General features: G+C 35.6%; 2 protein-coding genes across 5 annotated transcripts; one reads left to right on the top strand and one right to left on the bottom strand.

Annotated features, from left to right (window-relative positions):
* Nucleotides 1-2,631: 2,631 nt before the first annotated feature.
* LOC144551310 (protein-protein interaction regulator family protein) lies at nucleotides 2,632-5,396 on the top strand. Its single transcript, XM_078299232.1, has 10 exons — nucleotides 2,632-2,805; nucleotides 2,898-3,011; nucleotides 3,123-3,182; nucleotides 3,281-3,439; nucleotides 3,544-3,657; nucleotides 3,771-3,842; nucleotides 3,946-4,029; nucleotides 4,206-4,306; nucleotides 4,601-4,685; nucleotides 4,815-5,396. The coding sequence occupies exons 1-10, from the start codon at nucleotides 2,725-2,727 to the stop codon at nucleotides 5,193-5,195; spliced, it is 1,251 nt and encodes a 416-aa protein (XP_078155358.1). The 5' UTR covers nucleotides 2,632-2,724; the 3' UTR covers nucleotides 5,196-5,396.
* Nucleotides 5,397-13,072: 7,676 nt separating this feature from the next.
* LOC144551307 (phosphatidylinositol 4-phosphate 5-kinase 1-like) lies at nucleotides 13,073-18,591 on the bottom strand. Of its 4 annotated transcripts, none has more exons than XM_078299227.1 (11): nucleotides 18,345-18,591; nucleotides 17,874-17,971; nucleotides 17,288-17,621; nucleotides 16,358-17,046; nucleotides 15,751-15,918; nucleotides 15,491-15,656; nucleotides 15,061-15,171; nucleotides 14,406-14,593; nucleotides 14,124-14,278; nucleotides 13,618-13,789; nucleotides 13,073-13,530 (listed from the first exon to the last, which is right to left on the bottom strand). In XM_078299227.1, exons 2-11 carry the CDS (start codon nucleotides 17,915-17,917, stop codon nucleotides 13,239-13,241), a joined length of 2,319 nt encoding a protein of 772 aa, XP_078155353.1. In that variant the 5' UTR covers nucleotides 17,918-17,971; nucleotides 18,345-18,591; the 3' UTR covers nucleotides 13,073-13,238. The 4 variants fall into 4 exon arrangements, with proteins under 4 accessions (XP_078155353.1, XP_078155355.1, XP_078155354.1 ...); XM_078299229.1 differs by having other exon boundaries at nucleotides 13,073-13,527; XM_078299228.1 differs by having other exon boundaries at nucleotides 18,341-18,557.
* Nucleotides 18,592-20,747: the final 2,156 nt, after the last annotated feature.

Here is a 20,747-nt window from a genome sequence, read left to right as displayed (position 1 = left end):
CTCACCAAGGCGGACTGTTCAGAGCCGTGCAAGCGAGAGTTATACGATCCGATTCCTGTGATATGCGTTCCTGATCCACATTACCACGGTCGTGGTCCTCGATCTAATACTTGTTGTTGTGTCAAGAGTTAAATCAATTTATGGTGAGCATATTAGGACTTGTTGCTGCTAAGGGAGAAGAAGCTGCTTTTCTGTTTACATATGAATAATTGTGTGTTATTATAACGTACCACAGGCTTGTTTTTAACTTAGCATGAATAATCAAATATAATAATTTCAGTTATCAGATTTCTGCTTGTTCCATTTCATGTAATTGCACGTCTATATCAAATGTTTAGTTGCTTCTGATTTAAACACAGCAGAATGCTATTTCTCAAGAAGTTGACAAAAGTGTTTGATTAAAAACACGAATCATCCTATTACAAAGATAATTATAATGTACACAATTGTAGCTTAATTCACACACTGATTCCAAATTCTAAGTTTCAACATATTTTGCATAAACTTTTTTATTAAATGTTTGTACAATATCAGATTGGAGAGAATCAATATTTGGTCTAATAGCAAAACACATATTTTGCATAATAATCCGAGTGAGAGATCTCTAGCAATATATTAAAAGATGTTGGTAGCCCAACCCCCAGTTCACTTATTTATTTTTTTATTTTTTTTTAAAAAGAGAAAAAGAACAATTTCATATTAAATGGAAAGTATCAATTAGGCGAATATTGCACTACTAAATTTATAGAACCAAAAATTAATAAGAGTTTCCGAGTTTCTTCTCAAAAACTCCAATCATGTAACCAATCACGGTTAATGAAAATAGAGGCTCGACCCTGTTGTTTACTCAAAAAAAATTTAATGAGAGTTGGATTCTATATTTATGGGCTTTAAAGTTTAAACATGTTGAACAAACATTTAATTTGATAACCATGCTGGGATTTATGACCTCTATGATTAAATTTGATTTGTAATAACTTAATATATATCTATTAACTATAAAGAAAGAATATATATAAGATGGAACTATGCGAGGTTTATTCCACGTGCACTATATATGTCCGAGGAACTACCTTCAGAATTGACTGTTAAAAAAGAAATAGGATTAGAGGCTAATATTAGCCTGAGAGGACCTTAATGAGTTTATTTCATCATAAGCTAATTTAGAAAATAAAGGGAGCAACTAAATTGATATATAAAGTTACTCAACATTAATTTCTTTTATAGAAAGTCACCGATTATTTTCTCCAATAGCTCTTTTCTTTTCTTTGACTATATAATGCCCAATGTACAAATAAATCCATAGAATGGAATAAATATTTTTCTCATTCAAACTCTTCTGTCTCAGATTCATGGTATCAGAGCGTGGATTGAAATCATAACTCAACACAGAAAAATCAGCCACAAACACCAACAGCTGTAAACCAGAAAAACAACAACACAACTACACAAGTAGCTGTAAACAAGAAAGAAAGCAACAACATCACTCTTATCGGCCCATATCAGAAACAGCAAAACCAACATACGGTTCAAATTATCTCATTGTATAGAACAATGCATCTGTAGTAGTAATAGAGAGGATACGAATTCGATTGCAGCTGCCTGTTTTGCTAGCTCTTCATCTATGGACACGGTCGTAATATAAACTCGTTAAATAATGTTTCCTAATTAGATAAGAGTATAAGACCCTTTTTTTTTTTTTTCTACAATACAATTTTACAGACTTCACATCCGGCCGCATCTCAAAATTCCTTTTCTCAAAAGGTTCTTCACATTTTCCCACTATAATGCTCTCGGAGTTTTGATTTCGCATAGCTTTGAATCGTTCTTCATTTCTCCCCTGCCTTTCGCTCGAAATGTCCATCATAGATGATGATTGCACATATTTATTTTGTCAACCTCTATGATATGTTAATTTGAATCTCATTTTCTATGATTTTATGAATCAAATCTCATTTGAACCAACATTTTTTTTGTTTTTTTGACATAAGAACTGTGTTAGCATTGACGTTCATTTTTTTTCAGCATATCATAGAAGAACCAACATTCATGATTCATCATTGACTCCATTCAGAAGACAAAACCGCAAGGCATACAAGTTCTTCACAGCAACAATATGAAAATATAATCCATGTCTCAAAATAATAGTACAACTTCACAGGACGATAATTCTACTTTTGTTTCATTTTAACGGTGAAGGCTCATGAATCATACTTTGATTGCTTGCTAAGCCAATTTACAGAACTGGGTTTTTCAGTAAATGATATAATCAAGTACGAACAAACATTACACAATACGAAAATTACTTGCTACAAGGCCCATTGGATCCCGCAAGTTCATAACGGAGATGAAATTGGACATTCCCAAGTGAACTTGGGTTTAAGCCCTTAAAATCGTTAATGGGCCTGCGTTAAGTCAGAATGGGTTTTGGCACACAACCCACGGGTAAATTATTGAGCACTTTGCTGTTGTCTTTTTCTTGTTACGTATAGCGAGTCAATATAGAACGGTTCTCGGACAGTCGGACTCTCGGAGCAAAACTGTTCAGCAATACTCTTTCCTTATTCCACCCGGTAACCCGCTACAGATTCAGATTGGTTATAGAAGCAAAGCCCTAACCCTTTGCTTTTCTTCCTCAATGCGTGCCTTCTTAGCTTCCCTTCGACTCTAACCTCGACAGGCGGCAGTTTAGAGAGAGCGAGAGGGAAAGATCGAGAGAGTGACATGGCGAGTGGTGCGGTAGTGGAGAAGACAGCCGACGAGCTACTAAAGGAGCTTCAAGAGCTCCAGCGCCAGCACCGTGAGGTCTCTCTTGATCTAATCTCCCTATATGTATTTGTAGGGGTGTCTTTCTTATTTGATTGCAGTTGGGTTTTCGTTTCTTTTCTTCCATGTAGATTTCGGAGCGTCTGAGGGACCCGAGGGGAATCCGACGTGGAGGTGCTGCAGTTACCGGTGGGACCCGCCAGACCGGTCCTGGACTCCGCCAGCGTGGTCATGTTCGACCACCCGTATGTTAATTACAAACTAATGAATTCAGTTCAACCCTAAATTTATTTGTTTTGAAATCCAAGAGTAAAGAGGTCTATTTTGATTTTTGTTTATTTTGAATTATGCTTTAGGTACTAGAGAATGAAGAACAGCCAGCGCAAAAGAGAAGGCTATTATCTACTCTTGTAAAGGTATTACAAAAACATTAAAAATGTTCAGTTCATTTATATTACCTTTTTACCTGTTACGATTCCTATTTTATTTCTCTTATTGGTGTTTGCAAATATAGGCTGATGGTGCAGAGGTGAAACTGGAACAGAGGATAGCTAGCAATGCAAAGGATGAAACTGCAGCAGAGGCTACAGAAAACAGAAGAGAACCAAGGGCCACAAATGATCAGGCTTCTGGTGGATTGAGACGGGATGCCAACTCTAGGATCAGGAAACCAGTGAGTAATAAAATTCAAATATGTTTCTGTGCGTTTGGTATAAATGTAATATATATAGTTTGTAGGTTTGTTAAACTTGTGTTTATTGACAAATTTGTTTGCAGGATTATAATATGCCACCTCCAGAGCCATTGCCTAGAGTGTTTCCAAAGGATGAAAACCCAAGCTTAGTTAAGAGAAATAAGCGAATGCTGGGGCAGCTTTTGGGTACATTAGAGGTACTTCAATTTTATCTTTTGTTTTTTGGATGTTCTGTTGGTTTTTTGTAAATTGATGTCATTTTAAGTTCTGCATTTACAAATATACTTATATTGAATTGTCCATGTGCCAGAAATTTAGGGAAGAGGACAAGCAGTTATCAAGTACACAGGCTTTCATGCGTAGAAGTGATTCTTTGCGCAGGGTCTGGATATTTTTTATTATTTCAGTATTTTTTTTCATATATTGCTGTTCATAGTGTTAGACTTTGGCCTTGCTTTAATTATTTATTATGTTCTTTTAATTAGGCTGAAGAGAAGGCACGAGAGGAGAGTGAGAAGTTGAAGCAACAAGAAGCAGAACTGATTACTGAGAAGCGTAGACGTGATTTGGTAATTCCTAAACAAATATTTCTTCAATGTTTGTCATTTGACCATCAATGAAAGCTAGCTGAAGGGAATACTCACTTTTTCCTTCATCTTTGCCTTTATTTAAGTGATGATTTACACTTTTTAGAATAATAGTAATCAAATTACTATATTGTGCATTCTTGTTATGTTAAATTCAGACACTGCGTGCTCGTGTTGCGGCTAAAGCAGATGAAAAAAGACTGGAGCTGTTATTTCTTGACTGGACTGAGCATCATAAAAAGCTATCCAATTTTTTAAGGTAATTCTTTTAATATGCCTTTTGTGAACAAGTACCTCTCGTTATATATTTTTAAGCTAGAAGCTGACTAGCAAATTTTGTGATGATGTGCAGGTTAATTTTAAACTTCGGTGTGCATATTGACACAATTTGTTGAGAAAAGATAGGTTAATCTTGGCATTTCATGCATCTCGAGGCTTTCCTTGTGCTGACGTGGCTACTTGAACTACAGCTCTTAAGTTGGGTTTTCAAGATCCAAAATATTAGCATTTGTAATACTTGTTTGTTTTGTTTCATGTTGGTTTATTTTATCAGGACAAAGGCTCAACCTCCTATTTATTACATGCCAGCTAAACCACTAGTTGAAGATGCAACTGCAATTGAGCAACGTAAAGAGAAGGTATGGTATTGGAGTTCTTAATTGTTACAGTTAAGACATCTTGACTAATTGTATGAGTTTCTTTTTGTTCAAAGAAACCTTTATGTCAGCATTCAATACTTTTTGACTAATTATATTCCTGTATCTAAGGAGTTGGATGAGTGGAAATCAGCACGAAGAGCAGAACTGTCTGAATACCGAAAGAAACTTGAGGAGCAATATCTTTCAAATGTAGAAGCAGAGATGGAGAGGTGGCAGAATGCTCGTAAAGTTAGAAGAAATGCTCCTGTCGGCGATGCTGCTTCAGCTGAGACAATGGACAAGGAATTGGAGACGCACAGGTTAGAACATGGGCCAAAGCCACGGCGGATCCCAGGAAGTGAGAATATTGACGAAGAGGATGTGGATGACATTGTCGCCGAAGATGAGCTCACAATGGATGATGTTATGCTTGGTGAGGCCGGTGTGAGGTTTGAAGGTGGTGATGTGGCAAGGGTTTCTGAGATTGAAAATGGAAATGCTAAGGGGTAAATTTCTATTAATGATAGGAACCTATTTGGTATTGTTGGGTTGTGTTGTAGTTATACCAGTAAACAGGTGATGTCAATTTTGATTGTTTGTCATGTGAAATTCCTACCATTTAAGATGGTTATAGATTGTAGTAAAAACTGGATCGTAGGACTTTGTATGCGTATTATTTTGATTTATGCAGCCTTAATGTCTTATATATTACCTCAGGTGAGTTTTCTGCAGTCTTCTTAATGACTGCATGTAGGGGTGCAAACGGATCGGATAGTGCTCAACCCATATTCGTATCTGTATTTTTTTTTCGGATACGGATACGGATCGGATATTAAACGGATAAAGATACGGATCGGATATTTTCGGATACGAATACAAATACGGATATAATTCAAATTTCTAATTCAAAATATATATCTAATTAATTGTGGTTGAAACCTTTTTTTATGTAATTAATCGTGGTTAAAAAAATATAAAAAAGAACTTGCTACATGAAATTTAATTGTGGTTAATTGTGGTTGATACTTATTTTAGCTGAAACCTTTTTTATGTAATTAACTGTAGTTAAAAAATATATAAAAAAGAACTTGCTACATGGAAATAATTTAACATTACTTAGTTATCAGTTATATTAATTGATTACAATTTTTGTTGTAAACAATAACAAAACTTTGGAAGAGCAGATTTTTCTTCTTTTGAGAAATAATAATTTTTTAAGGCAGTAATGCAAATCAAATTATATTATGGACCTATATGCAAAAATAGATTATGTGTATGGGAACTTTTTTCTTTTTTGAGAAAAACCAAAGATGGATGATGACTGGTGAGTGCTGAGACATGTGTTGCTGCTCAACAGTTCATTTTTTTCTTCTTCTCTTTTTCTGAGATAGATGCCCTGTAGGTGTTGCTGCTCTGCCTACGGGCTTTCACTCAAATAAAAAAAAGGTGTTACAGCTCAAGTTTTATTTTCTTTTTTTATCGCCATAGATATATTTCATTGAATGAGTAACATACATCAATTACTTCCTATCAAGAGAAAAAAATCTCCTACCAAACCAGAAAACAACTGAAAATAACGTAGCCTCTGTCCCAGTCAGTACCATAGTGCCTACAAACCTCCTATATTACTTACCGAAATGAGAGAAAAATAAAAGAAATATGCCCTAAAAAAGTTCCATAATGCAGTAAAGGAAAAAAAAATAAAAAATCAAGTTGTGCGCGCCCTGTTGTTGTTGTGTACTTTGGCTATTCATTGTGTAATCCGTTCAAGCAATGGCTGAGGTGCGATAATATGCTGGCAGTATGCTTGGTAGTTGGTGCAATATCCAGTTCAGTGATGAAGCTGTCAAAGAGTTGGCCTTTAAAGTTCTGTCTTGTTGTCCTTGCCCAGTTGGCAAGTTTCTGTGCGCCTTGTAGTGCTCCCTTCCTTGCGTGTTTTATTAGTCGTTGTCGTGAGGTTGAGAACAATGCAATGCACTCCGCCACTGTGTTTGCTGCCATCAATGCTATCTTGTATCACCGCTCGTACCAGTACTTGGCAATCTGAGAGCAGTGTGAACTATGGTCGGTGAGTGCATATATTTAGTGCCTCGAGCAAGGCCATTGCTTCAGTTTGTACCAATGTTGAGGTTGTAGTTGAGTGGTAAAGTGCATGCATTAGCCTTCCTGTCTGATTGTAACACAGTACCCCCGTACCTGTTTTGTTATGGGCGTCACATGATGGCATGTTCTGTCTAGTTGAATCAAATTTGTACCTACTCAAGTTGAATTTAAACTATGCAAAAGGTATGAGGAAAAAGCTAGTGCCAGTGTTGGAACTGAGAAGGTTGATTTGCCTATTTAGGTGAAATTGTATCAATGGAGATGCATTTTCTAAAATCTCTGCATGCATTTGTTGGAAGGTATCTATAATAATTTTTTGGTTTTAGCAATGCGCCTAGGTCAGCCTTTCAGAATTCTATTGGTCGTCTCTTATTTTACACAGATAGAAGTGGTAAATGGGTCAATATTATTTCGGTATATGTCGGATTGATGAAACAAAAGTATATATTGGTAATATTTCTCTCTAAAACAGATGTTATTAGAAGGACATGAGAAGTATTAATTATATCTAAAAAAATAATAATTGAAGAACAAAATCTGTGTGATTTTCCCAATATGATGAATATAATGTATGAGAAAAGATAATTCACATGGTCATAACTTATAGGGGTACTTCCAAGATAATTCACAATTCACTTGGATATAAATGATAATTGTTCGAACATGTGTCATTCCCAGCAATTACACATAAAGATAGATAGATATTCTTATAAGCAGAAGAGCGCGTACTAAGCTCTCTAATACAAAACCAGAGAGTATATCCAAACAAGGGACGTTCAGAGAATTTTAGGGGACAAAGGAGAAATAATGGAGGTGCAGTTTGATTGTTTTTCGTTTCCGTCTAATTTCAGCCATAATTTCAATCATAGATCCGCCAATCAACACGCTAGCTAGATTTACTCATTTAGTTATTTCCTTTTATGTTAAAGTGTGCAGGTATTAATGATTCTTAGGCATATATAGAATTTAAAGAACAAGGGCAAATTAGGTATTAGAGTGAAAAAAATTCTCTTAGCTCTCAAAAATTAGAATAAATGCCCTCAATATAGCACTCCCCTTATTATTGAATGTAAATAGTAGTTGAACATATTACATGTCTTTAGGGAAGGTTAAAAAACGCCTAGTTATAATTAAGGACAGTGATAACAATCCCCGCAGGTTTATCCCCGCATTTATCCCCGCAGATACTGCCAAAAAAATATGGGGGGACCGCTCAATCATTAATGAGCGTTTAAAAAACTGCGGGTATTTAACTTGAAGCATTAAAGTATTTACCTTGAATTTGTCAGGTATTAAACCCTATGCAGTGATCTCTATTTATGAAAGAATAAATCAATCCATTAATTGTCCCCGCACAAAATTTCCTTTTTTTTTTAATCGTCCCCGCACAACTGGGGACCATTAAACATGGGGGGACCGCTCAATCATTAATGAGCATTTAAAAAACTGTTAGTATTTAACTTGAATTTATCAGGTATTAAACCCTATGCAATGATCTCTATTTATGAAAGAATAAATCAATCCATTAATTGTTCCCGCACAAAATTTTTTTTTTTTTTTAATCGTCCCTGCACAACTGGAGACCATTAAATAAACAATCCTCTCACCCAATGATAAATACTCTGAGACATAATGATAAATACTTTATGTTACATGGGTAAATACTTGACATTATATGGATAAATACTTTATGTTAAATGGATAAATATTTCTCAGGCATACTTGCAACTTTCAGTAAAACATCAATGATAAATACTCTCATGCATAATGATAAATATTTTATGTTACATGGATAAATACTTTGTATTGCATAGATAAATACTTCTCAGACATAATTGCAACTTACAGTAAAACATCAATGATAAATACTTTCAGACATAATGATAAATACTCTATGTTACATGGATAAATACTCTATGTTACAAGGGTAAATATTTCTCAGAAATAATGATAAATATTTTTTTGAACATCAATTAACAGATAAACATTTATTAACAGTGATTGTTATTAGATAACAGTATAATTAATGCGCAGATTGTTTTTAAAGCAATAATTAACGCGGGAATTATTATTAGAGGAATGCATAATTAATGCAGGGATGAGAGTGGGGGGTTCTTATAATTAGTGGGGAAATATATGGCAGTTAAGGAAGAGAGAGAGTGCGAGGAAAATGAGGAGATGGAGATGGGAGTGGGGGGTTTGTTATAATTATTCTATAATTAAACAGTAAAAACTAGAAATTTAAAAACTACATAAAAGGCATAGATGACTAGCCTATCCTAATTCTACAGGAGCCCACTTGTCATGAAATTGGAAACTAGCTTCTCCCATTCCTTCTTTTTGTGATATTAGGAAAGTTAGAGATCAGTTTGCTAAAAATTCCATAATTCTTTCTGACCGCCATTGTTGCTCTGTCTCTAATTTCGCCGGCTGTTTGTAGGTGTCGTCGTGCAGCTATTGGATGGAGGCTGTCAGAATTCCTGAAAAAAGTCAGTCAGTCACGTGTTGTTTTTTTATTTAGAAATAATCATAACTTAGGATCAATATAATTTATGCGGATATCTGAAATACTAATTTATGCGGATACAGATAATTATCCGTATCCGTATCCGATTTCGAAACTCAAACCATATCCGTATTCAAATCTGCATAAAAAATATCCGTATCCGTATCCAAATCCGCAACTATCCGTATCTGCATATCCGAATCCGCAAAAATTCGGATATGGATCCGGATTCTGACGGGTAATATCCGACCCGTTTGCACGCCTAACTGCATGATTGAAACTACAAAAACTCAAGTTTTTATTATTGCTTGAAATATATGTAAATTGTCAGTTGATAGTCTGCACAATGTTTCCCCAAGATAGTTTCTGAACTGCATAGTTTGAAATACTGACCGGGTACAAGTTGGATCAGCTGTCAAAGCTGATAATTTGGATTGGCCTCGCCTTTTAAACTGCAGCTATAGCAGTGACCAGTATTTGTACATCAAAACTTGTTCGGAGTACACAATATTGGATGTGTTACCTTGGCTGATAATAGCAGTCCTTGAGGGACCAAAGGATTAAAAGTTTAATCTTTGCAAGGTGCTTTTGTTTGGCGAGGTGGTAGAATTAAAAATGAAAGCTTAATACGAGTAAAATATATATTGTAGTATGTAATGACTTAAATACTCTTGTGTTGTTGTTGTTGTTGTTATATTAACTAAAATTCAAGATAATTAAGTTAATAATCAATAAATAATTACATTTAGCTAAACTTTATATTAGACGGTCAATGATCATTCATCAAAAATATAAAATGTGAAGTTATACAAAATCACAGCAAGAAAACGTAAATGTCAAAAATAATTACAATTAAATCAGAAATTTGTCACAACGAAACTGGTACCAACTTATATTTGGTATTTGAGAAACTTTGACAGCATCAATATCATCCTTGCTTGTCTTATATTTCTTGAATTAGCAACCATCGCTTATTGTACGCAATAAAGCACCAATTGGTGCATACTCAGGTTGTACCAGTTGCACCAGTTGATATCGGTTCCAACAAGAACAAACTGATCCGTACCAGTATCAAGTAGCAACAGGATAATCATAGACTGGAATTGAAATTAACAGAACATTAAGAAAAACCAAATACGTCAAATTAAGAATCAAATTGAGTCTGCTTTTTAATTCTCTACTTTGTTCCTCCAGTGGCTGCTTCTCCAATTGGAGTTTTTCATTTGACTCCGCTATTTTTTCATGGATGGCCTAGTCAGTCTCATCTCCCACACCTTCTAGGGTATGTCTGGCTGGAAGCTAAAATAGTGAAATTTGAGAATAGTAAATGAGAATAGGAAAAAAAATGGTGATTTTCAAATTAGTATGAAAATGGTGTTATTTGGATTAGTAAAAATGTCGTTTGGATTGTACATTTGAAATAGTGAGTAGCTATAACTGATAAAAAATAGTGTTAACAAGATGCTAATTAAGAAAAAAGATATGCAATTGGAGTCTCAAACGAATTGTCACGACGTGGAGATAACAGAAGTGGTGTCGTCATTTCAGAACTATGTTAGCGGAAATTCGAAAATAAAGCATTTTTTTCTATCTCTTCACACTTTCAAATAGTAGTTATTCCAACATGTACAAGGAATAGAGAATAACAATTATTCTAACTATTCCGAATAACAAAAATATTATTTGAATGTACATTCCTCTATTCGAGAATAGTACTCTATTCTAACTATTCTCACTTCATCCAAACATACCCCTAATTCATGACCTTCAAAGTACCATTCAGTTGCTTCTACGGGTGTAGCGACTTGGTAAATGCCTCCTCTAGTTGAACCTTTTCTATACCATCATCACCAAAATTTCAATAAATGAACTAAGGGGTAAATTTCAGCAACTTGGTAAACTGACGAAGTGGAGAGTAAGTGAACTGATGAAGGGGGTCGGGATTAACGAAGGCAAAGGAAGAAGAAGAATATCTATCAAAGTGGATGTCAAACGATAGAGCATTTCAAAACGAAACTTTCTGTGGCGTCGGTTTAATGAGTTCGTCAATGAAGCACCGATGATCATAAGCGGAGAGGAGAGGAGGTACTTTCTTTGTTACTTGAGAACTTGAGAATACATGCTGGTGTGGAAGAGAGAGAAGTGATAAAAAAAATATTGAAGTAAAGATGCTAATGCTATTATGGACGATGATCAGAAGTCCTCAACATAGTACTGTCACCTGGATCTGCACCGGAACTGCGAAGCAGACCTGACACGCTTATTTTCATCTATGCAAGGAATGGTTTGTTTACTGTCAGCAAAGCATATCAGCTGATAAGGGGGGATAGTGGATCAACTGCTGATAAGGATTTTTGGATGTGGATCTGGAAAAACAAGAGACTATTACCCAAACTAAAACAGTTCCTATGGAGGTGCATTCACAATGCCTTGCCTGTAATGGAGATCTTGAGTGTCAGAATCCAAACTGTCAGCTGTGTGGTGTGGAGCCAGAGAGAATCTGGCATGCATTGTTTGGTTGCAACTTTGCAAGGGCAACCTGGGGAGCATCACATTTCGGCCTGAGAACTGAGAATTTGCATGGATCCTTGAGTCAAATTCTGGAATCGATGCACAATCAACTACCAGAACCCGAGGTGTGCCAGTTTGTTTGCATGATACGGGCACTGTGGAGAGTGAGAAACGATGCAGTCCTAGGGGGTAAACAGCAAAACTCCCACCATGTAGGCAGTACTACAATCAGACAGAAGAAAAGCATGCACAACCATAGCATGTGAGACTGTAATTACCATACCACCAAATCAACAGCAGCAGGGTATGCAAGGAGTCGAGCAAGGTATCAGTTCTGATTTTGTTTGCTATGTAGATGGGTCCTGGTCTGATGATGGCCGAGCAGGTGTAGGTCTGCACCTTACCAAGCAGGGAGTACCAATTAGATGGGTATCAGAGGTGGTGCAGGCAATAAATCCAGCTCAATCTGAAGCAAGGGCTGTACTTGAAGCATGCATTCTCCTTCAGCAGCTGGACTGCCAACAGGGTATGATTCTCTCAGATTCAGCTGAGACTGTCGACTCTTTATCCCACACAGAATCTGTCATACATCATACATGACTGGAGAGCCTCCAATCACATCTGGAGAACCTGGACCCTTCAAAACCAGACAGCAAGGAGGCACAGTATAGCATACCTAACCAGAGAAAACCAGGGTATCAAAATAGCACACACTTTGGCTAATCAAGGAAGATTGCATGGCTGGATGAAGGAACTGGCACAGTGGGGGTCAGACTTGAAGAATTGTGAGGGAAATAGAATCTAGATAGGTAGTTGATTTGTAGGCCTACGGGCCATGGCTGAAAAAAAGAAAAAAAAAAAAGAGGGACAGCAATTCGAGGATAAAACAGTCCGAAGAAAACTCAAAAAGGGTAAGAAAGGGGTTCAGATAACTTCATATTTGGTCTAAAGTGAGGTCTCTAACTCTAATTAAAGAACAGATGTTATTAAGCAAGATTAAGAAATAGAGGAGGGTAAGCGAGGATCACCGAATAGGTACAAAATGATATGTAAGAGCTTTATTTTGAACCATGATATTAAAAGGATAAAAGTTCCTGAGAATCGAGACGAAAGGTTTTTTCAAACATGACTTTAGTTTAAATAAATAAATGATATCAGCGAGAGACGAGAGAGAATAACTGTTCAAAAAAAAAAAAAAAAAAAAAAAAACAGAGACAGAGACAGAAAGAGTGAGTGAGACTAAGCGAAGCCAACGGCACTCCAAATGGATGGCTTGTACTCGCATGATTTATCGTAAAAACGACAGTCTAACTACGTACATAACAAAAATAAAACTACATACACAAGGAACTTGGATATTGACGATTTAAAATGGTTACATCTCAAATAGTTTCACAGAAGGTTTAAAAAGAAAATAAACCATCTGGATGCGATTACACTTGCTGCTGCTCTGGGAAAACTTTCTCCAAGAAACTTATGAACCGTTTTGCATATAAACTCGGTTCAACTGCTGATATGGACAATGGATCATACTTGAGGGATTTAACACAATGCTCAATGTGCTTTTTGACATTGTATTCTTGTAATATATCAATAATTCCGAGATAGAGAACCACATCATGGACCTCATATGTGTCATAGTCTTCATTGGACCCAGCCATTTTATCTTGAACTTTCAAACAAGCTTGAGCTGGCATATTAACACCCAATTGAACTCGCAACCTGCTATTTAAATTACTAGGTTAGTTTCTGTACATAAGCTGAATTTATTAGAAAACAAGAGGTAATAAAGATGCTTAATGATTGACAGACCTCCCAGTGCCAGGTAGAACAAGATCAACTTCTTCATCACCGGCTTCAGATGCTCTGACCATGCTGCCCCTGATGTGTGAACCAGGAGCACCACTCACTGAACCTGGTTCATGAGCAACCAGGAAAAATCCCTTCTGGCGAAATGCTTCATCAGGATTCACAGTATCATCAGCTAAAGAGAAGAAAACAAAATTCTTTGAACTGTAAGAACCAGAAAATTACTGATAGTAAATGTACTTCTACAAGGAATGTTCATATAGTATCTTTGCTCTTTCTGGATTTTATGAGAGCATATCAGACATTGAATTAATAAATTAACTTCAGATATTCTTGTGTTGTGCCAGCTTATGTGCTATTATCTTTTTGCAAGGATACAAAAGGGCATTTTTTTTAGGAGGATTGCTTTATTTTTTTTCTGCAAATTCTTGCAAAATCAGAAGGAAAGCGATAAGAAATAAAAAGAAGCTCAAATGTTTTAACAAATACAGAAGAGATGGAAGTATCACAGTTTCTGGCGACAGAATTTCCACTTTCAAGAAGTGCAGTATCCTGATCTAAGTGCGACCTCAAATGCTCAGGAGCTCTAAAATGAATACCCAAAAGCATGCTATAGTCTATTATTGACTGTGATTCTAAAAACATGCAATCCAGAGAAATTTGCCTGAAAGGGAGCAGAAAGAAAATCAGCAAAAGTGCAGAGGTGAGGTTGCAATGCAGTATTCCGGTATTACATAAGCCAGGCAACCAATTTTTGTACAATACCAACATCATTTTGGCATTTCAATTACCTAAAGAGTGCCTCTCGCCACGACTTCTCCACATAGAAAACATACGACAGATCCAAATCCTTTAAGGTGCTTGTTTCCTTAATGTTTTCTTTTTTCGTGAATCTTCCCTGTGTCGATCCTTTTAAGTCATATCTACGATGGATGCGTAGCTCGGTACAAAACATATTCCCCATAACAACAAATCGCACCTACATTAAAAGCATCTCAATAGACAACTTTACATAAAGATACTACCTATATACCCCCACCACACCTAAGTACTGTTGCTATACCAAAGACACCAGAAACATCATGTAACCCATTCAAATTATGGAAAATATTGTGAATAAACCCAGGTACATGAAAAATATCCTTCATACTCTTGCTTCCTGTTTGCTTAAAGAATTTACAACTTACCCTCAAAATATTCCATCAATACAATGAGAAAGATGGACATGTACTTGGGTAATATTCTTAAAATATAACGAAGAGTGTAAGTCCCAGTGTTTTAAAAAATAAATGGGATATTCCATTTAACTCATTTTAACAATGTACTTGGTATTTTGAAGTTTTGCAGAGGCCAGCATGACTTTTTTCTCTTGAATGTTCATACGATGGAGTAAAATTACTATTCAGGATATAAATTAGTTATAATGAGTTTATTGAAAGAGATTACCTTCCGTCCTGATTTCAGTGTTATACGATGGAGGCCAAAAAACTTAGTTATAAGTGTGTTCTCATAAGCTCCAACGTGAACATAATATTTTGGTAGCATTTTCAGCAAAACCTACAACAGTTACAACTTTTTTAATTAGTTTCAAAGACAAAATGGAGGCAGATTAATATTCTGGAAGGCACTTGAAAGCGTCCATAATCCAAGGCCCTTATACACATCGTACCCAAGATTGTCTTTTGTCTGCTATTTGAAACAATGAATAAACTCTCTATTTGCGACTACGAACCAACATTTTTAGTGATATTTGTAAATAAGAACCAGTCTTCAGATAAATTGGATGAGAATGGTATAATATGTTCAAATATATTGCCAAAAGATGAAAAGTCGTGTGTCATTTGCAAAAGAACTATCTCTACGAACAGAAAAATACCTTAACTTCAGATGTCTTCAATGTTTTAATCACAAATCTTTCATCTTGTGAGAGATAGAAGATGCTGCCACTTTTGCCGGGTGAAGAGAGCTCTTTCAAACTATGACCTCCACATATTGACATCATATAGTCGGCTGCATCTATTTTGAACATCTCACGGAGATTCCTTATATAAAACGAAAAATAAAAATAACACACTCGTGAGCAAGGCTGTGAAACACGAACATTACATACAAATTGAGAGAATGAGAAAAGTAAACCTGAAAACCATGGGGCAGTAATCTTTCCAAAAGAAATTAATAGAGTGATGTGGAGGTGTGTATTGTGTTCCCTCACAAGGGAAATGCATCCTTATTCTTGCACGAGGCCCGAAATCTGATGAGCGAACCTCACGCAGTGGCACTGGTGTAATTTTTCCAGTAGTATACCTATACAAATATGGGTAAATAATAACCGGTCAATTTTTACTTTCTCAAAATAATTGATCATCTTTTAGAATTTAGCAGAGTATCACAAAGAGATCATAATAGAGGACATGAAGTTGCGAATTTTGGGTAAAATAGGGTCAAAAGAAATGTGTAAGTCATGCGTGTATTGAACCAGTAGTCAAGAAGTATATCACCAGTGTTGTACAACCAACTAATGGAAACTGAGCCAGTGAAAGAATTTAGGCAAATATTTTAGATGTAAAAATTTGATCACAACAATTTTGGGAAATTCTGCCGGATCCCTTGCAAAACCAAGAAAATGGGGTCAATTAAAAAAAATTGCTATGTTTATGAATATTTATTTATTCCAATTTCACAAAAAACAATCCATCTAAACTATGTACGAAGTGTACCTGAAGAAGTAAAGTAAACATGATACCTAATTCCTAGTTGTAGGTTAAGCATCAAGAAATAGCTCTTGTGACCTTTATAAATAGTCTCACCAGGCCCCTTAACATGTCTTCTCCACAAATTTTGCTTCCAGTTCTTTGTTCTCATTGCTTTCAGTTCATCCCAATACCTTGTTCTTTCCATGATCAAAACCCCTTGCATATACTCCCTTTCATACACCAAATCCCTCTCCTTTTCAGTCCTTCTCTCTCCTTCAGTTGATGAACTAGCGGTATTACACACTTCTTGTGATAAAGCACATCCTCCCTCGATAACCGAAACATTTCCATTTGAAATTCGTGGGGAATGCCTGAATAGCCGTACAAAAGTTAAGATCAAAAACATAACTTTCTCTGGGCACAGACTCTTAATATTTACCACAGGACTATTGTTTGTGTATCCAAATAATTCAGAAAATAATGGGTCGCAAGGGATTTCAGACCCAACTGGATAAAGGATCCCCTGACCATCCTTTAAACCTTTGTTCCATGTCCCAACATAGGAGGTGTCATCACTGTAACGGTAATACCCGATTCCATGCATTAACCCATTTTGCCAGTAGCCATTGTAAAGATCTCCATTTGTCCATTGCATGACACCCTTACCACTCATGTTGCCACATTTCCAGTTGCCTACATAAGTTGTTCCATGGCTCCATGTGTACTTGCCAAGACCTTCCTGTAGTTTACATACAGAAATTGATCAAAAAAAATTTTTTTATTATATTACCGCTGCAACACATGGCATAAGTGTAAGAATATATTATTCATACCCCCAATTATTCCACTAGAACTCATATTTAGTTTAACACAAGTAACAGTGGAGCCTCTCAGAAACTACTAAAACCCTGGTACCTCTGAAGCCAAACCAGAGACCATACATGCAGCTTAGCATAAGTTCGTTAAAAATAAACTTTTACCTGTAGCCCTTCTTTCCAAAATCCCTCATATACGTCGAAATTTGGGTAAGTTTTCATCCCCATGCCTTCATATTTGCTCATGTGCCAGGAACCGTTATAAACAGATCCGTCGACTTCTTTTGAGGTTCCAGAACCTTCTACAAATCCTCCACACACTTCTCCTTCATATACAGCCCCTGATTGCCAAACAATGCAGCCTTTTCCAGTAATTCTGCATTGGTCCCACTCACCCTCATAGAGTGCACCATCCGCCCATGCATATTTTCCAAATCCATGAGGGACTGGTCCATGAAAGTTACCAATATAAATGTCTCCATTTGGAAGATGCTCCTCCCTGATATAGGTAAGAAACCAACATTATTAAGAGATATCAAGCTTTCTAAGGGATTGATTTGTACTTAGAGGAAATTCTCAAATATCTGGTATATCCCTAGAGCAAAAAAAAAATGTTGCACAAGGAAAAGAAATCTATTATAATTCAATATTTCTTATTGTATAATAATATCCAAGATAGTTGGAGGCACTAGAATTGTGTAAGAAGATTCTTATAATATGCAAATCAGATATTAAATAAGCTAAGCTTCACCTTATGATATCCTCGTTATTAGGTATATCAGCTGTATGTTCCATTAGAAGAAAGGATTTTCACAGAGAACAAGTTAGTGCTGTAGGAATTTCATTGATCTGCAATTCCAAAAGGTCAAATTAGAGAAGCATAGACAAATTCAGATGAAAGGAAGTACCCTTCATACATATAAAATTTTCTTGACATAATCCCAGGCCTGTGCTAAACTAACTGTAACTGGAAATGAACTTCAATTTACTAAGCAGTTATATAAAAAAAGTTGAGAATTTTTCAGACTATTTTGCCCCTGATCCTGCTGATATGTGGGAAAAGCATGAGAGCAACTGGGAGTCAATCAGAGATTTCCCAAATTAACTGCTTTCTTTATTAGCCAATATGAGACATCAACCTACTTAAAGCTTAAATCAAATTTCCAAAATTAGAAGAATAATCAAACAGAAGGGAACCAAACTAAAATGTTCGATTACATACCTGATTAGCAGGATCACAGCCATTGATCCCCGCATAGATCTTTCGAAAGGCTAGTGAACTGATATGACAGACGCATAGAGAGAGAGAGAGCGAGAGAGAGGAGAGAGATGGAGATTCTTTTCGAGATGAACAAAAGGAGAGGAGGCGCAACTGCGCAAGTTGGAACACGTTACGGTGGGAGATGGGATGGCGCCGACCAATGATCCTCTTTCCGGACCGGATTTCATGTGTCCCTCTTTTGTGTAGTGACTGCTGGGGCCCAAAGCCTTTGTTCTTATTCCACTTCCACCAGTGTCCTCTTTTGGGATCGAATGATATTCTCTTTCTTAGGAGAAAGCATGGCATTTTGACGGGCTGATATTTATTCACGGCCCTACAACAAAATAATTATTAGCATAATGTTGATAATACTAATAATTTTGTAAAGTAAAGATAAATTTAAAATCTAATATTGTTAACATAATTTATTTTATTCACATCTCATGTATATAAATGATGAGATGTTATATATGTTTTATTATACATTAAATGTCTTAAAATTTTAACAGTCTAAAATTACCAATCCGATGAATTATCGAACAAAACAATGCATTGAAGTTAGATTATTTTCTCTCTCAGGTATGCGCTACTTTTTTTTTTTGATTAAAACTCTTAGACATTCACACGACTCGAACCCATGTTCTCTCGTGGAAGAACGGATGCCTTATCCAACTGCACTAAGCAGTGTTGGCATCAGGTATGCACTACTACGTACAAACTATCTCTATCTCTCTAAAAAAAACAACAAGTAGACTATTCTGCATCAGATGGTTGAGATGACGCACATCTCTGATCTAAACTGGTTTAAATAATAATACTTAATCAGTGGTCCATGCATCCAGTTGACCCCTATAAACCCACAACCCGATAAAAAAAAGAGCTAAAATAACATCAGTTTTGTTCCGTGGGATTCCCGACTACCGAACTGCGCGCGCATGATATATACTGCGAACAGTTGTCACCTGTGCGATATTTTCAAAGATATGTTAAGCATCGCCCGGAGAAACCCCTGGTGAACCATATATGATGTATCCATCCAACGGTGAGGGAGTTTGAACTGTAAAAGTTTATGAATTATTATTTATAGGTGGCAAAAATTGGTTATATCTATGTGATTTAAAATTTTCTCCACTATATATTAACTGATACACATCGTATATTTATAAATATCAACAACACTTTATTGATTAAGTTCCAAGTTTTTCGTTTGAAAAATGCATGCTTAATTTAAAATAGTTAATACTATTCTAAATGAATATAGATGATAGATTTTTCATCTTTATGAAATAATTTTGTTGTCAATTTCTAGTGAATGACTAAGATATTTTTAATTTATTTATTAGCATTGCAATTAGTACAATAACTACAAATCTATCATATTGCTAAATTGTTATTTTTTTTTTGTCCTTCATCACACTTTTTATTAACATTTTTAACTAATTCAATCAAAATGATGATTGTTTGACTTGTGAGAAGATTTATCATAAGAATTTTAATATATTAAACGAGGGTTAAAGTGCACCCTCCCTTTTGTGCTCCTAACGTGCACCCTCCCCTCATATCTTCATTTTCAAAGTTCAAATAGTCGATTCGAACCTTCCAACGTGTTCTTCATATTAAAATGTACTTGGAGACCAAATTTTATATTTTTTGGAAATTGTTTAATATTTTTTCAGAATTTTTGATTAAACTAAACAATAAAAAAAAATTCAGCAAAGTGATGATTTTCAAAAATTCTGAAAAAATAGTAAAAAATTTCCAAAAAAATGTAAAATTTGGTCTCCAAGCACATTTTAATATGAAAAACACGTTGAAAGGTTCGAATCGACTATTTTAACTTTGAAAATTAAGATATGAGGAAATGATGCACGTTAGAAGCACAAAAAGGGAGGGTACATTTTAACCCTCCCCTATATTAAATATAATTTAAAATATCTACATCTTTTAAGCGTACTACACGAATCATCCACTATCCGTAACAACACTTGAAAGTAACCATCTTAATAAGAAAAAATCATAAAATAATAGCATCAATAGTTTATAACGTAATTAAATTTATGACAAAATATATATATTTGGTTGCACAAAAGTATGAATCGATCGTATAAGTTACTAAAACTATACACATAAATAATTAACATCAGAATGCATAGTTTTGAATTAACACATTCAGCAGATGAGTAAGACTTGGAGCTTGATAAAAAAATCATCTATATTCTTTTATACATCTCCAACCTACATCACCAGACAGAGAAAGGTGTAGGTCCGATGCTCATCGGACCTAGTTTGGTTCCAATGAGTAGATATACCGTCTAATTTGTTTTAAGATTTGTGTGCACGAATATTAAAACAGACACGAAAGTT

Source organism: Carex rostrata, chromosome 3 (genome assembly GCF_964058835.1).
Source record: "Carex rostrata chromosome 3, lpCarRost1.2, whole genome shotgun sequence".
Classification (NCBI taxonomy): domain Eukaryota; kingdom Viridiplantae; phylum Streptophyta; class Magnoliopsida; order Poales; family Cyperaceae; genus Carex; species Carex rostrata.
The sequence above is the reverse complement of the archived record's forward strand: the minus strand, read 5'-3'. Positions and strand labels throughout refer to the sequence as shown.

What these genes read in the sequence shown, in the direction of transcription:
- LOC144551310 (XM_078299232.1), top strand. Translation starts at nt 2,725, where the DNA reads ATGGCGAGTGGTGCGGTAGTGGAGAAGACAGCCGACGAGCTACTAAAG. An exon ending in TCCAGCGCCAGCACCGTGAG is followed by an intron (nt 2,806 to 2,897) that starts GTCTCTCTTGAT and finishes TCTTCCATGTAG; the next exon opens with ATTTCGGAGCGTCTGAGGGA. An exon ending in GAAGTGATTCTTTGCGCAGG is followed by an intron (nt 3,843 to 3,945) that starts GTCTGGATATTT and finishes TCTTTTAATTAG; the next exon opens with GCTGAAGAGAAGGCACGAGA.
- LOC144551307 (XM_078299227.1), bottom strand. Translation starts at nt 17,917, where the DNA reads ATGGAACATACAGCTGATATACCTAATAACGAGGATATCATAAG. An exon ending in AATAACGAGGATATCATAAG is followed by an intron (nt 17,622 to 17,873) that starts GTGAAGCTTAGC and finishes TACCTATATCAG; the next exon opens with GGAGGAGCATCTTCCAAATG. An exon ending in TACTGCCCCATGGTTTTCAG is followed by an intron (nt 15,657 to 15,750) that starts GTTTACTTTTCT and finishes GTTTTATATAAG; the next exon opens with GAATCTCCGTGAGATGTTCA.